The sequence below is a fragment of the Megascapheus bottae genome, chromosome 23, assembly GCF_031878675.1.
Source record: "Megascapheus bottae isolate mThoBot1 chromosome 23, mThoBot2.hap1, whole genome shotgun sequence".
NCBI lineage: Eukaryota > Metazoa > Chordata > Mammalia > Rodentia > Geomyidae > Megascapheus > Megascapheus bottae.
This window is the reverse complement of record NC_143531.1, coordinates 20,975,867-20,990,801: the sequence shown is the minus strand read 5'-3', so window position 1 is coordinate 20,990,801 and position 14,935 is coordinate 20,975,867. Positions and strand designations below refer to the sequence as shown.

Below are 14,935 nucleotides of genomic sequence, written 5' to 3'. Positions count from 1 at the left end.
AAAAGTAATTGTGACATTCTTAAAAATAGCCCAGTTATAACTCCATTTCAGTTAAACTGCATGTTGCTCATGTGTTCTTTATATTTAAAGTTGATTGATATTATTTTGAGTATTATTGATCTCAAGTTTTTGTTGTTTGTTTGTTTGTTTTGCTAGTCCTGAGGCTTAAACTCGGGGCCTGGGCACTGCCCTTGGACACTTTGTTCAAGGCTAGCACTCTGCCACTTGAGTCACAACACCACTTGTGGCTTTTTCTGTGTATGTGGTGCCAACGCATTGAACCAAGGGCTTTGTGCATGCTAGGCAAGCACTCTACCACTAGGCCTTGCTCCTGACCCCAATCTCAAATTTTTAACATTCTGCTGTACGGGAGACCCTTACCATGTAGCATGAAGCAGGGGATTTGTTTAGCGTGGATTCCTCAGAAGGACTGGGTGTGGCAGATGCCCTTGTAGCTTACAACTTGGAGAATATATCTGATGCAAAGCTGAAGACCATAAATAAAAATAGCATCAACTTTTCCTTAAATTGTCTCTGTAATTCAATGTGAAAAGAAATAACTTTTAAAAAAAATTCTGGTCCTGGAGTTTGAACTCATGCCTGCTTTGTTTTCTTGCTCATGGCTGGCTCTCTACCATTTGAGTCCTTCAGCCTGACTTCTCTGTCTACATTGGCCTTGGATTTGTGTTTCTTGATCTCTGCCTTCTAGTATAGAATTAAAGGTTTTATGCTACTGTGTCTACCTGAATTAACTTTGTTCAGGAGTAAAATTTGAAGTTGAGAGAAGAAATAGATTATACGTAATTTTTGGATTTGTGAAGAGGTAAAAGATACAGCCTGACAACATGTTCAGGTCTGCTTTGCATTTAGATCTAAACCACGTTGGATTTTTGTGTAATAAGTCTCATGCCAGTATAACAAGCATTCAGCCCTGAATTCAGATCCTAGTACTACAGAAGAACAAAAAAGATTATAGAAGACAGTAAGGCAGCAGAGGAGATTCTTCTTCTACTAGACTCTGGAATGAAGCATCTGGTCAGAAAGAGGATTACATTCAAAAGAGCAAAAATGAGGAACATCACAGTACAGTAGAGAAACAGGAAGCTGAAATGTGATAAAAGACAAAGTGGACCTAGAAAATTTGGAAACAAATTTGTAGCTCCAGCCAGGGTCCCTGGAGAGGAAGCCTTTGCCTCAAGGTAACCTGCTTGCCTTCTTCAAGGTGTACCTTTTGGGAGCCGTAAACCTAGTATAGGAATTTGGCATGCCAGTGACTTCCCTAGTGTGACACACAAGCATCAGGCAAAATTTTTACCCCGTATCCTGGAGAACAGCTGCCATCTCTAGAAGGTCTCCTCTTTTATACGGAGTTAGTTGGCTACCAGATTATATTAGCTGAGTGCAAGCAACCTGAAGCCAGGGAGGTCTCAAGACAGAAGCCAAGCTGAGCCTTGGAAATCAAGGACACCCAGCCAATCTTCTTGTGGAAGATTGTCACCAAAGGCTGACTCTAAGCTCCTAGTGGGAACAAAGGAAGTAGCCAAGGCTTCGCTTTCAAAGGCCTCACCTTTACCACTGAGAAGCAGCTTCCTTGCCTTGGCTGGAAGAGAGCACAGATTACCTGCTTGCTAGAGACTTTCAGACAGGCTAGGCTAGAGACTGAGCTCTATACCCTGGGATTTGGAAAACATGTAACAGTTGTAGAAGTAGCCACACAACAAAGTGAGAATTTTAATTATTAATAGAATTACTGTAAAATTAATTATATAGTACAATAGAGCTATGAAACATGTTTTTTTTTTTTTTGTTTTTGTTTTTGTTTTTTTTTTTTTTGCCAGTCCTGGGCTTGAGCTCAGGGCCTGAGCACTGTCCTTGGACTTTCTCAAGGCTAGAGCTCTACCACTTGAGCCTCAGCACCACTTCCGGCTTTTTTCTATGTATGTGGTACTGAGGAATCGAACCCGGGTCTTCATGCATGCTAGGCAAGCACTTTAACCACTAGGCCTAACTCCCGGCCCCGAAACATGTTTTTAAGAAAAATCCATGACATCCATTCTACTAAGCAGAAGTAGTTCATGTATGTGTGTGAGAGGATGTGTGAGGGAGAGGGAAAGAAGGAGTATCTGGCATATTACTGAATTATCTAAAGGAGAGATTTTGTTCTGTGATTATAAGAAAACATGGGACAATCAGGGAACTGAGGAGAGGGTAGGACCAAGGTAGATTGAAGTTGATCAAGGCCTACTCTATGCCTGTGTGGAAATACACACTGAATCTAATTGAATATTAATACCATCCTTGGGCTTTTTCTTCAAGGCTAGTGCTCTGCCACTTGAGCCACAGCACTACTTCCAGCTTTTCTATGAATGTGGTACCAAAGAATTGAACCCCAACTCAAGGCTATGAGATTCTTATCTCCAATTCACCACCCAAACTGAAAGTATAGTTCAAGTGTAGAGTGCTAAGTTTAAGGACAGTACCAAATTTTTAGTTATAAGCCCAAGGCCCCCAATCCAGAAGGAATCTCCAAACTACAGTTGCACTTAACAAAAGCCACCATATTTTGTTGTTTTTTTGAGTTGTGAGTATGGCTGAGATATTCTTTCCTTGTCCTGGGACCATGTTGCTGGCTATGTAAAGGAGAGACTATATCTGGATATTGTGTGGATACCTAATACATTTCAGAGCGAGTTTTTAACCTTTTAAATTTGGCATGGTCTTTGCTTCTGGTGTGTGGTGTTAAGCCTTTGTGCTTGCCAGGAACAGGTGTTGGGCAGGGGCCTGCCTGGAGCCTGCCAGGTTGGGGCAGGGTTCCTCAAGTTACCTGCAACTTGTCTTTGTGGGTGCTGAGCCTTGTCATTTAGATATGATAGAAAGGGAAGCTGTAAAACGTTGTGAAAAGCACAAGGAATGCCTTTTCATGCACAGTTTGACAGAGGAGAGAGGAAGTGGCACATTTCTTCCTAACGACTAGATTGTAAAAGTTAGATTTAGCATTGGAGATGGAAAATGGACAGGGAAAGGTTTGGCCATAACATAGTCTCATTCCTTATTGTATTACAAGTGAGTTAAATGGAATGAACAGTTTCCTAAGTGTAATAGCTGAGAATCTCTACAAATATATGTGTCATCTTAATGTAATTTTTAGACTTCTTTGCTGAAGTCATAAATCTCTTACATGAAAATGACAGGGTATCAACTCTGAAACCTTATGTCAGGTGAATACAGTCCATTGTATATGTTCTTCTCCAGACTCTGGAAATACTAGGGCTTGAACTCGGCCTGAGCACTGTCCCAAACTTTTGTTTTTCTCAAGCACTTTCTTTTGTTGTTTTTGTTTTTTTGTACCACTTGAGTCATACCTATACTTCTGGCTTTTTGCTGGTTAATGAGAAGGGTCTCTGGTTTTTCTGCCAGGATTGGCTTTGAACTGACCCTCTCAGATCTTAGCCTCCTGAGTAGCTAGGATTGCAGTTATGAGCCACTGATATATGGCTTTTGTTTTGTCTTCAAGTTACAGACCCTTAAGAAATAGGAGCAATGGCCAGGAGTTTAGCCTAGTAATAGAGTGCTTGGCTAGCATGCACCAAGACTGGGTTCGATTCCTTGGTACAATATACATAGAAAAGCCAGAAGTGATGCTGTGGCTTAAGTGGTAGAGCACTAGACCTTTAGAAAGCCCAAGGACAGTGTTTAGGTCCTGAATTCAAGCCCAGGGACTGGCAAAAAAAAAAAAATGACATAAACATAATGATACCTGCTTGAGGCATTGTTAGTACTTTGAATATATACTAGAAGTATGAACACTAAATTATATGATAATTTTGTGTCTGTTTTAGGAATCACAATGCTTTTTCATACTCTTTTTGGTCTAGTTCTTGCCATAACCATTTCTAAGTAGGACGTGGTCAAGGTCAAGTTCTAGCAGCCTACATCATGAAGTTTGACCTATTATTTCTAGATCATGAGCTGGACTTAAAAGACTTACGTGCCATTTGTATACTGCCCAGCATCATGCTGTTGTATAAAAATAGTAACTTGTCTGTGGACAGGGCCATCATGGCTTATGACCTCCCAAGGTGAAAATCCTACGTGGTTATTGGTACTGCCAACAGTGGTTGTAGTTAAAAGCCAGTTATTTACTCAAGTGTGAAAGCCAAGGTGTTGCACATGATAGATCATTTTTTTTTCCTTTTTTTTCCTCTGCCAGTCCTGGGGCTTAAGCTCAGGGCCTGGTCACTATTGTGAGCCTCTTTGTGATCAAGGCTAGTGCCCTACCACTTGAGCCACAGTTCCACCTACAGCTTTTTCTGAGAAGTTTATTGGCAATAAGAGTCTTAAGGACTTTTTTGCCTGGGCTGGCTTCAAACTGTGATCCTCAGATCTCAACCTCCTGAGTAGCTAGGCTTACAGGTGTGAGCTACTAACGTCTGGCTTCATAGATGATTTCTTCCTTGATCTGACTCGATATCTTTTTTTTTTTTGAAATTTATTTATTTTTTGCATTTTTTTATTGTAATTAGTAAAAGGGTTACATGATATTTGCCAGATAGAAGGTGCATTAATTCATGTATATTGATACCCTTTCACGTGTCTTGGTACCCATTTCCCTTCCCCCCCCCCCACACCCCCCACCCGTCTTGGTTTTCCCCCCTTCCCTATCAAATTTCAAATAACCAAATACAAATAAATTCAATATATCAGATAACAAAGTGAGATACTATAACAATATGAGATAACCAAGGGACAGCAAAGGAGATGAGAGACAACATAGTACATTAAGGACAACAATCATTCATTATATGGCTTTTGTTTCGATATCCTGGAGGTCCTTTCAATTAGCTTCATACTATATGGCCTTATGTATCAAGATTTTGCTCTATTGCAGGTCTCTGCTAGTAGAGCCCAAGGTTTCTACTGATTATGACAAATGAGGGAAACCATTGAGCCTAAGTTCCTTTGAGTCTGGCTTACTTCACTTAATATGATTTTTTCTAAGTCTTTCCATTTCCTAACAAATGGGGCGATGTCATTCTTTCTGACAGCAGCATAGAATTCCATTGTGTACAAATACCACAACTTGTTGATCCACTCATCAACTGAGGGACATCTAGGTTGGTTCTATATCTTTGCTATGGTGAATAGTGCTGCAATGAACATTGTTGTGCTAGTGGATTTAGTATGCCCTAGATTTTGGATGGTTGGGTAAATGCCAAGTAGTGGAATTGCTGGGTCATAGGGGAGTTCTATGTTTAGTCTTTTGAGGCACTGCCACACTGCTTTCCATAGTGGTTGAACAAGTTTGCACTCCCACCAACAGTGTAGTAGTGATCCCTCCTGGCCACATCCCCTCCAGCATCTGTTATTATTCGTTTTCCTGATCCTGGCCATTCTAACTGGAGTGAGGTAGAATCTTAGAGTTGTTTTGATTTGCATTTCTTTTATGACCAGAGATGTTGAGCATTTCTTCATGTGTCTATAGGCCATTTTTGTTTCTTCTTCAGAGAAGACTCTCTTTAAGTCTTTGGCCCATTTTTTAATGGGATGGTTGTTTCTTTGGAGATTAGTTTTGGAGTGATTCAATTTTTTGAGTTGTTGATATATTTTAGATATGAGGCCTTTGTCCGTTGTTTGGTTGGTGAAGATCTTCTCCCACTCTGTAGGCTTCCTAATTAATTTACTAGCTATGTCCTTTGCCATACAAAAGCTCTGCAGTTTAATGCATTCCCACTTATCCAGCCTTTCTCTGATTTGTTGTGATTCTTGGTCCTTATTAAGAAAGTTTCGACCTGTGCCAAGGAGGCCTAGTGTATCTCCTATTCCTTCCTGTAAAGTTTTCAGTGTGTCAGCTTTTACCTCCAGGTCTTTGATCCATTTGGAGTTAATTCTAGTGCAGGGTGACAAAGAAGGATCCAACTTTAGTTTTCTGCAGGTGCTTAACCAGTTCTGCCAGCACCACTTGTTGAAGAGGCTGTCTTTCTTCCATTCTATTTTTTTGGCTCCCTTGTCAAAGATTAGGTGGCCATAGGTCTGTGGTTTAATATCTGGGTCCTCAGTTCTATTCCATTGGTCTTCAGGCCTGTTCTTGTGCCAGTACCAAGCTGTTTTGATAATTATAGCTCTGTAATAGAGTCTAAAGTTTGGAATTGACTGACTCGATAACTTATTTTAAATGTTAACTGATTTTCCAGATACCTTTTTTTTGTCTAGTCTTCTGGGTTTCTGGCACATTTCAGGGGGTGTGAGAAGTGGTATGCAGTAAAAAGACTGGTAACACCCCCTCCCCCCACATGCCCTTCTCCTGCACCAATAGTGAAATAGAGGAAAAGAAACAAAGTGGATTTTCCAGGGGTGTGGAAACTCTTCTTTTAGAAACCAGAGGAATAAAGAGGTTTCCTTCTAACCACTTCAGTGTAGGAAACATGCTTATGAGCATCTAAAATGTTTTGTTGTAGAATTTTACCAAGTACATGAATCACACAAGTAAAGACTTTTCCCTTTGAGGATTTCCTTTGTATCTGGTAGCTTTCACATGTGTCTGGTTTCCTGCTCATAATATTACAGGGAACTTGGTGACTCACACTGAATCCTCCATTGGAAAGGCGGTGGCCCCAGGCACTGATGGCTGGGGGTTAACCACTGACACCTTTTCTAAAAGGACATGGGTCCAGAAAACTGTGTATATATATTAGCTCTTTTGTATGTGTATACAAAACCAGAAAACTCAGTTTCTAGGTTTCTGAGAATGTTTTTATGAGTGAATCTAGCAACAGGAAATTTTTGTTTTAGTGGTTACATATGAGGATCGAAGGGTATGTCAGGGTCAAACCATCATGTAACATTTGTTGATAGTTGCTGAGACTGTCATGTAGGAAACACTAGAGTGGGAGGTGTGTGGGTTGGACCCAAGATATTTCCCATTCATGCAAGATTATTTGTTGTAGACTTTTTTTATATCCAGCTTGTTTGCCTGGGATGGGTGTTCATGGTTGGAATAGTCCCTGGCTTGTACAGAATCTGTTCTCGTGATACACATGATAGCTTAAGAGATTTGTAAAGACCTCTCAAGTTTTACATTCAGAATTCTAAAAAAAGAGAAAAATATCTGAGAATAATAGAATCTAAGGCTGAAATTTTCAAAGTAACTCTTTTGTCTTTCACAGATTGTATTCCTTAAATGAGCTATACTGTTGTTTTTCACTGTTGGGGGTTTTTGGTTTGTTTTGCTGTGGGCTGTTTGAGTCTCATTATGTAGCCCTGGTTGGACTCATGAGCTTTATGCCTTAAGTGTTAGGATTACAAAGATGAGCTACTGTACCCAGCTACATTCCTTAAATGAAAGGTTTCATATGTGATTATTTTTGAGAGCATAATAATTTTGGGCTCATTCTTTTAAAAAAGTAATATAGAAGAAATTCTTACGTACTTTCATTAGGATGTGATTTACTCATTGATAAAAGTCATCTAACATGACTTAGGAATTCACTTTTCTTTTGTAGTGTACAACCTACCTACTCTAAGATCAATTTATGATGTGATGGGAATTGCTTTTTTTCAGTACTAATTATCTCAACTTCTACTCCTGTATCAACTTCTACTCCTGTATGGGAATAAGTAAGAGGCTTCTAGCATTTATTTTTTATCCACCGTTCCATATTGGGTTTTTTTTGTTGTTGTTTTTTGTTTTTTTCTTTTGGTCATTTGTGGGCTTGAACCCTGGGCGTAGGTGCTGTTCCAGAGCTCTTCAACTCAAGGCTACCGCTCTACTATGTTGAGTCAGAGTCACTTCCAGTTTTCTGGTGGTTAATTGGAGATAAGAGTTTCATGGACTTTTTAGTTGAAACCGTCACCCTCAGATCTCAGCCTCCTGAGTAGGTAGGATTATAGGTGTGAGCTACCAGTGCCCAGCTGTTCCATGTATATTGTTAATATTTTTCAGATACAGATCTCTGTACTAATGAATTTTTAGAGTGTTTTGTGAGAGTAAACTTGGTCTTCCCTGACTTACTAGGGAAAAGTTACTAGTGTACATTTAACCATTAACTGGCCGTGTGGCCTTTGGCCCCTAAGGCTACATTCCCCCTCATCTTCTAAAAGAGAATGTTAAGGTCACATAGGAAGCTTCAAAAAATAGACAGGTTTTATTGTCTATATTATTATACATTGGATTAGGGACATCCTGCTGTCATGGTGTGTTCCATCAGGTTCCTGAGGGGAATTCACAAGCCCTGTCTGTGTGGTTTCTTTACAGAACTTGTGCTTTGCTTATATAGTTTCTTTGTTAAAGGTTGCAACGGCTTTATTCTTTTGAGAAAAAAAAGTGAACTTTAAAATCAGTGTACTTATAGGATGAGGCTAAATGAAAGGACCTCCAGCATATAGAAACAAGAGCCATATAATGTGTGATTGTTGTTCTTAATGTACTATGTTATTTCTCATCTCTTTTTGCTGTATATTGGTTATCTCATATTGTTGCAGTATCTTAGCTTATTATCTGATATATTGTATATATGTTTAGTTGTTTATTTGAAATAGGATGAGGGGAGGAGCTGAGGAAGGAAAATGGGGACAAAAACATGAGAAAGGGTAGCAGTGTTTGTGAAGGTAGTGCACCTTCTATCTGGCGAATATAATGTAACCTTTCTATTAATTACAATAAAAAATATATTTAAAAATAAAACCAGTGTACTTCAGGGCAGTTTGGAGGCATTAGAATGCCCTCTGGTGGACTCTTGAGATATGCTCTACAGCAAATGAACTAGTACAGTTGGAAATTTGTGTCCCAGCAGGACACTACATGTCTACTGGTTCACTGAACATGGTACCTTGTTTCACAAGCAAAACTATGCAAACCATTGTAAACAATTTTCTCCAGCTTGTGTGTATTAGGTACATATGAGATGATGACTTTTATGTTTAGGGTCTTATCCCCAAGTTACCTTACTGTGTGTATGCAACCATTCCAGAATTCCCAAATATCCGGGATATTTCTGGTCCAACGTTTTGACTGTGGAATAGTTGGCCATCACAGTTTCTCAGTTTTTTTTTTTTTTATGTTTCCAACTAACCAGTTAATCTTGCTTTGTGTAGTAAATTAAAAAATACATCCAGGCACACAGTTTCTCACTCTGTTTTATGTTTCCAACTAACCCATTAATCTTGCTTTGTGGCTAAATTAAAAAATACATTCAGGTACAAGTTTACCAAGAAAAACAAATATTTTAAGAAAAAGCTGAAATAGGTTAAAAACACATGAAAACTTCAGAACGAAGACAAAGCAACAGGTATCCAGAATAATTCCAGTGCCAGTGTCAGAGAAGGAGGAAGGAGATCGGCATATGGTCGGCTCATGTTAAATGATGAAGAGACAGTTAAAGTTCTTAGGGCTGGATGAAGTCTGGGATTACAGTTATGCCCTATAATCACAACTACTTAAGTATCAAGGTTAAGGCCAGCCTGGGCAAAAGTTAAACAGTATATCAAAACAAGCCTATTTTGGTGGTGCCTGCTTGTTATCCCAGCTAATTAGCAATAGGCAAAGTAGTAAGATTAGACTTCAGTCTCAAGCTGGCCTTGAACAAAAGCAGGAGACTATCTGAAAAGTAACTAAAGCAAAAAGGACTGATATGTGGCTCAAGTGATAGAATACTTGCCTAGCAAGTTCAAACCCTAGTAAAATGCATACTCACATGTATACACACACACCCTTTTATATTTGGTGGAGATCATTTCAAATGTGGTTAAAGTTTTAAATATTTTTGATAGATGGGTTTATTCATAGAAGGACACATTTTAAAATCTAGTTCTTGGCTGAGTGCGGTGGCCTGTAATCCTACCTACTTAGGAAGCTGGGATCTGAGGATCAAGGTTCAGAGCCAGCCGGGCACAAAAGGACCTGAGAAACCTCTTAGAAAACGGGAAGTGTTGCTGTGGCTCAAGGATAGGGTGCGAGCCTTGAACTGAAGAGCTCAGGGACAGCGCCCAAGTTGAGTTCAAGCCACATGACCCACCAAAAAAAAAAAAAAAAAGAAATCTAGTTCTTTTGAAAATTTTAAGTTCAGTTGGGTATCCAAGGGCTCACACCCTTAATCCTAGTTACTCAAAAAACTCAGATCTGGAAGATCACAATTTGATCTGAGCATAAATAGTTCGATACGCTCCATTTCAAATAAACAGTGAAAAGAAAAGCTAAAGGTATGGTTTTTAAGTGATAGAATTCCAGCCTAGCCAATAAGCCAAGACCCTGAATTCAAACCCCAATTCCTCCAAAGAAAAAATTAGGTTCAGTTTGTACATTGAACATTCTAAGATACTCAGTTACTAGCAATAGTTTTTTGAAGAGTCATTGACTAATGTCCTTTATTTCAAATGTCATTAATAAATGACTTTATTAAATGACATTTTATGGCATTTTAAAATTAGTGTAGTCTTTTTTTTTCCCTAAAGAAAAAGGTTTTGCCTGACAACTGTAGTTATTGCTAGAGGTTTTGCTGAGAGCCTTGTGAACACAGAGCTTTGCATTGAGACCTACCCCTCTTAAGGTTTGGGGGTTTTGTGTATGAATGGGTGGGGAGGAGGAAGTAGTATTGAGTTTTGGCTTTTCCTCTTTTGGTTATTGTTGCTGGACCTGAGTGCTACCCTTGAGCTTCTTCGTGCTCCGGATTAGCACTCCGCTACTTTGAGCCACTGCACTACTTCAAGCTTTTTGTATGAAGTTTATTGGAGATAAGAGTCTCTTGAACATTCCTACCCAGGCTGGCCTCAAACCATCATCTTCAGATCTCAGCCCCCTGAGTAACTAGAATTAGAGACATGATCCACCAGTGCCCACCTTAGTATTGGGTTTTTAACTCAAAGTCTTATACTTGGTAAGCAGGCAGTCTATTACTTGAGCCACATTTTATTTCCTTTTGCATTATTACTTTTTAAATACCTTGCCTTATGCCCAGATCAGCCTGGATAGCAGTCTTCCTATTTATACTTCCCAGATAGCTGGAATGAGAAGTGTCACAACCATGCTCAGCTTTTATAGGTTGAAATGAAGCCTGGTAAATGTACCCTGATGGCTTTCAACCATCATCTTACTAATTCACCTTCCCAACAGCTGGGACTGGTGCCTGGCCTCCATTTTTATTAGCTTATCTTGGCAAGAAAGCCTTCACGGTAATAATTACATACATAGAATGTATCCCAATCAAATTTACCCCCACCAATTCTCCTTTCTCTATCCCTCCCTTTTTTTTGTTTGTCATTGCCTTAAACCCAGGGCCTTGGTACTACCTGAGCTCTTTTTGCTGAAGGCTAATGCTCTACCCCACTGTTTCTTCTGGTTTTCTGGTAGCTCATTGGAGAAAACAGTCTCATGGACTTTGATGCTCAGGCTGGCTTCAAAATGTGAGCCTCAGATTTTGGCTTCCTGAGTAGCTAGGATTACAGGAGTGAGCCACCAGTACCCAGCTGTTCTGTTCTGTTCTCAGACTTGAGTATAAAGTATTTGAGTCATGCTCAACTCCTGTCATCTTTCACTCTACTGGCTCCCACTGGTCTTCCCCTCCAAACAGAACCTATTTTACATTCCTGTCATTTTTTTTAAGTTTTAGTAAGGAATTTGACATTTATTTTTTGGAATTAAGTTCTGCATATGACAGAACATTCAGTATGACTTATTTTGTTTAACCTGATCTCTAGTTCCATTCATTTTCCTGTAAATGTCATAATTTGATTCTTATGGCCAAACAATACTCCATTGTGTATGTGTACCTTAGTTTCTTTTTTTATTCTTTGGTTCATGGGCACCTAGGTTGAGTCCATGTTTTGGCCATTTTAAATAATGCAGCTATGAACATGTATGTACAGGTGTGTTAACTGTATGCTGACCTTCTTTTTGATCTATACCTGTGAGTGGGTTAACAGGATTGTAAGGTAGATCTATCTTTAGCTTTTGCTTTTAAAGAAACTTCCATACAGCTTCATAGTAGCTGGACTAGTTTATATTTCCTCCAGCATTATGAGTCCCTCCTCCAGCTTCTATTTCCTCAACATTCCTTGTGTTTTTTCTTCATTACTTTCGTTCTAACTGGGATGAGAGAGAAACTCAGTATAGTTTATATTTGGTATTTGTATTGGTTTGTATTTCCTTTATGCTAAGGATATTGACTATTATTTTTTCATGTATTTATTACCAATAAGGGTTTTGTTTGTTTTTTGTGACAGTCCTGGTGATTGAACTCAAGGCCTGAACACTGCCCCTGAGCTTTTTTGCTCACGGCTGGTGCTCTACCACTTAAGCCATAGCTTCACATTCAGCTTCTTGGTGGTTAAGAGATGAGTCTCATGACTTTTCCTACCTAGGCTGGCTTTAAATTATAATCCTCACATCTCATTGTCCTGAGTAGCTAGGCTTACAGGCATAAGCTATTAGCACCCACCTTTATAAGATTTATTTTTATGTGATGTGTTGAAATAAGTCTTAGAAATACAATAAACATGATGGTGGCAATTGAGCTTAATAATGCATCTTCTTGGACATAATACTCGTTCATACAAAATTAATCCAGCCTCAGCAGTGAGTTCCTTCTTAGCTTTGCTGACTCTAGCTATCAGCCACAGTGTGTATTTCTCTATAACCAGTTCTAGATGCCAAACTTCATGGACTAGGAAGTCTTAGAACCGGAGTCCTTTAGATGTGGTTATGTTTTCAGGTGTGTGCAGTCCCCAGTCTCCCACCCAGATGCCATGCCTTTCTATTGATCAGATTGTCTACTTCCTTTCCTTGAAGCTATGCTACATATAGCATAACTATATCATTCCATATCATTCTGTATAGCTAAGATCTTTGAACTCGAAAATGTTCTGCGTTGTTTCTGTATACTTTGATTTCCTTTGCACAGTTCTTCTACACATTAAAAATAATAACAGCCAGGCACCCTTGGCTTACACCTGTAATCCTAGCTGCTCAGGATACTGGAACCTTATGAAGGGCAGTTCAAAGCCAGCCTGGGCATGAAAGTCCATGAGATTCTTACCTCCACTAAATTACTCAGAAAAGGCCAGAAGTGGCACTGTGGCTCAAGTGGCAGAGCAATGTCCTTAAGCAAAAGAAGCTCAGGGAGAACACCCAGACCCTGACGTCCAAGGCCCAGGACTGGACAAACAAAACAAAAATAAAAGGCAGTTGAATTTCTTTGTGTGGTCTTTTCTGATTCCAGGATTGTGTCTTCTAAAGATTATAGCACATATACCTAAAAACTGGGTATTGCTGGGTAAATGTACATCAAGATAAAAGTAAGATTCCTGTTTAAATAAAATGGTCAATATGTGTTAGAAACACCAGCATAGTCTTCTGATGTACATTTAGAACATACTCATCTCCTTATTTGCCCTACTAGGGACTTTCAGGTTGCCCAAAGGAGAACTTAAGATTTCCTTGAGAAGGTAAGCTCAGCAACAACACAGATTTTTCTGTTTTGCTCACTGTTGTATTTCTAATAAATAGAATATACAACATTTAGCAGATACTCAAGTATTTGTTGAGTAAACGAATGAGTGAACAAGTGAGTGATTATTTACTAGTAATGTTAGATTGTTGCATTTACTTTCGTTCACTTTCTTTTTTTCTTCTTTTAGGTAGAAAGCACTAATACTAGCCTCCTGCAAGTGCAACTAGAATGCAGTTTACATAATAAAGTGTGTCAGCAGTTAAAGGTAATATAAAAACATTTAGTTTTTTGAAAACCACTGAGTCTTTTTTGCTTAAAAATAAAACCAAATTAGTATAGCCTGTTCTTAAAAATAGACATGTTGTTGCCTTAAGTGGTTTTCAAAAATTTTAAATCAGAATTTAGATTTTTTTTGGAAATTTTCTTTTTTTCTCCCTCCTTTTAATCTCAGAGTTGTTACCTGGAATCTGATGATGTCTTGCAATTACAAATGAGCATAATTGTAACAATGGAAAACTCCTCAAAAGAATTGGAAGAAAACACACAAGATTTGTTAGATCATCTCTCTATTGTATATGTAGCTACAGATAAACCTGAGACCTCAGGTAAGGTGAAATCTATTAAAAATGTCATGGTAGGGCTGGGGATTTAGCATGTGGTGGAGCACGTGCTCAAGGCCCTGTGTTCTATCCTCAGTACTCATCGTTATGTGTTTGGATTGCCAGGCACTAGTGACTTATGACTGTAATTGTAGCTACGCAGAGGCTAAGATCTGAGGACTGCTGTTCAAAGCCAGTTGGGACAGGAAAGTTCATGAGTTGTGTCTTCCCTCCACCCCCATCATGAGGCCCTTATTCCCAGTTAACCACCAGAAAACTGGAAGGGGGAGCTATGACTCAAAGTGGTAGAGTCCTAGCCACGCACCCAGGCCCTGAGTTTAAGCTCCACGATTCTCGCACACATGCATGAGTGCAGACACACACACACATAAAAGTAAATGAGAATAATATGTTTGGATTCATTTGCAATATCATTCCATAGTATTTCCCTATAAACTGTCTAACAAAATAAGAAAAATCCTGTTTCATTGCAGCCGCTGAGAAGTGTGTTTTATTAGTACTTACTATATTTTACTTTTTGTTAGTCATGAGGCTTGAATTTTGGGCCTTGGTGCTCTCCCTTCTCTCTTCAACTCAAGGCTAGCACTCTGCCACTTAGAGCCACAGTGCCACTTCTAGTTTTCTGGTGGTTAATTAGAGATAAGAGTCTCATGGACTTTCCTGCCTAGGCTGATTTCTCTCTTTCATCCTCAGTTCTCAACCTCCTAAGTAGCTTTAAGATTAGGATTAGAGGGGGCTGGGAGTTTGGCCTAGTGGTAGAGTGCTTGCCTTGCATGCACGAAGACCCGGGTTCAATTCCTCGGTACCACATATATAGAAAAAAAAAAAAGCTGGAAGTGGTGCTGAGGCTCAAGTAGTAGAGCTCTAGCATTGAGA

At 39.3% G+C, this 14,935-nt stretch overlaps 1 protein-coding gene across 6 annotated transcripts in view; it reads left to right on the top strand.

Annotated features, from left to right (window-relative positions):
* Tmem131l (transmembrane 131 like) overlaps positions 1–14,935 on the top strand; it is a 127,965-nt gene that overhangs the window by 70,582 nt on the left and 42,448 nt on the right. For all 6 annotated transcript variants that reach the window (XM_090356844.1, XM_090356841.1, XM_090356840.1 and 3 more), the window contains 2 exons: positions 13,627–13,704; positions 13,891–14,044. In XM_090356844.1, coding sequence (XP_090212970.1) covers positions 13,627–13,704; positions 13,891–14,044 — 232 coding nt within the window. The remainder of the gene's footprint in view (positions 1–13,626; positions 13,705–13,890; positions 14,045–14,935) is intronic.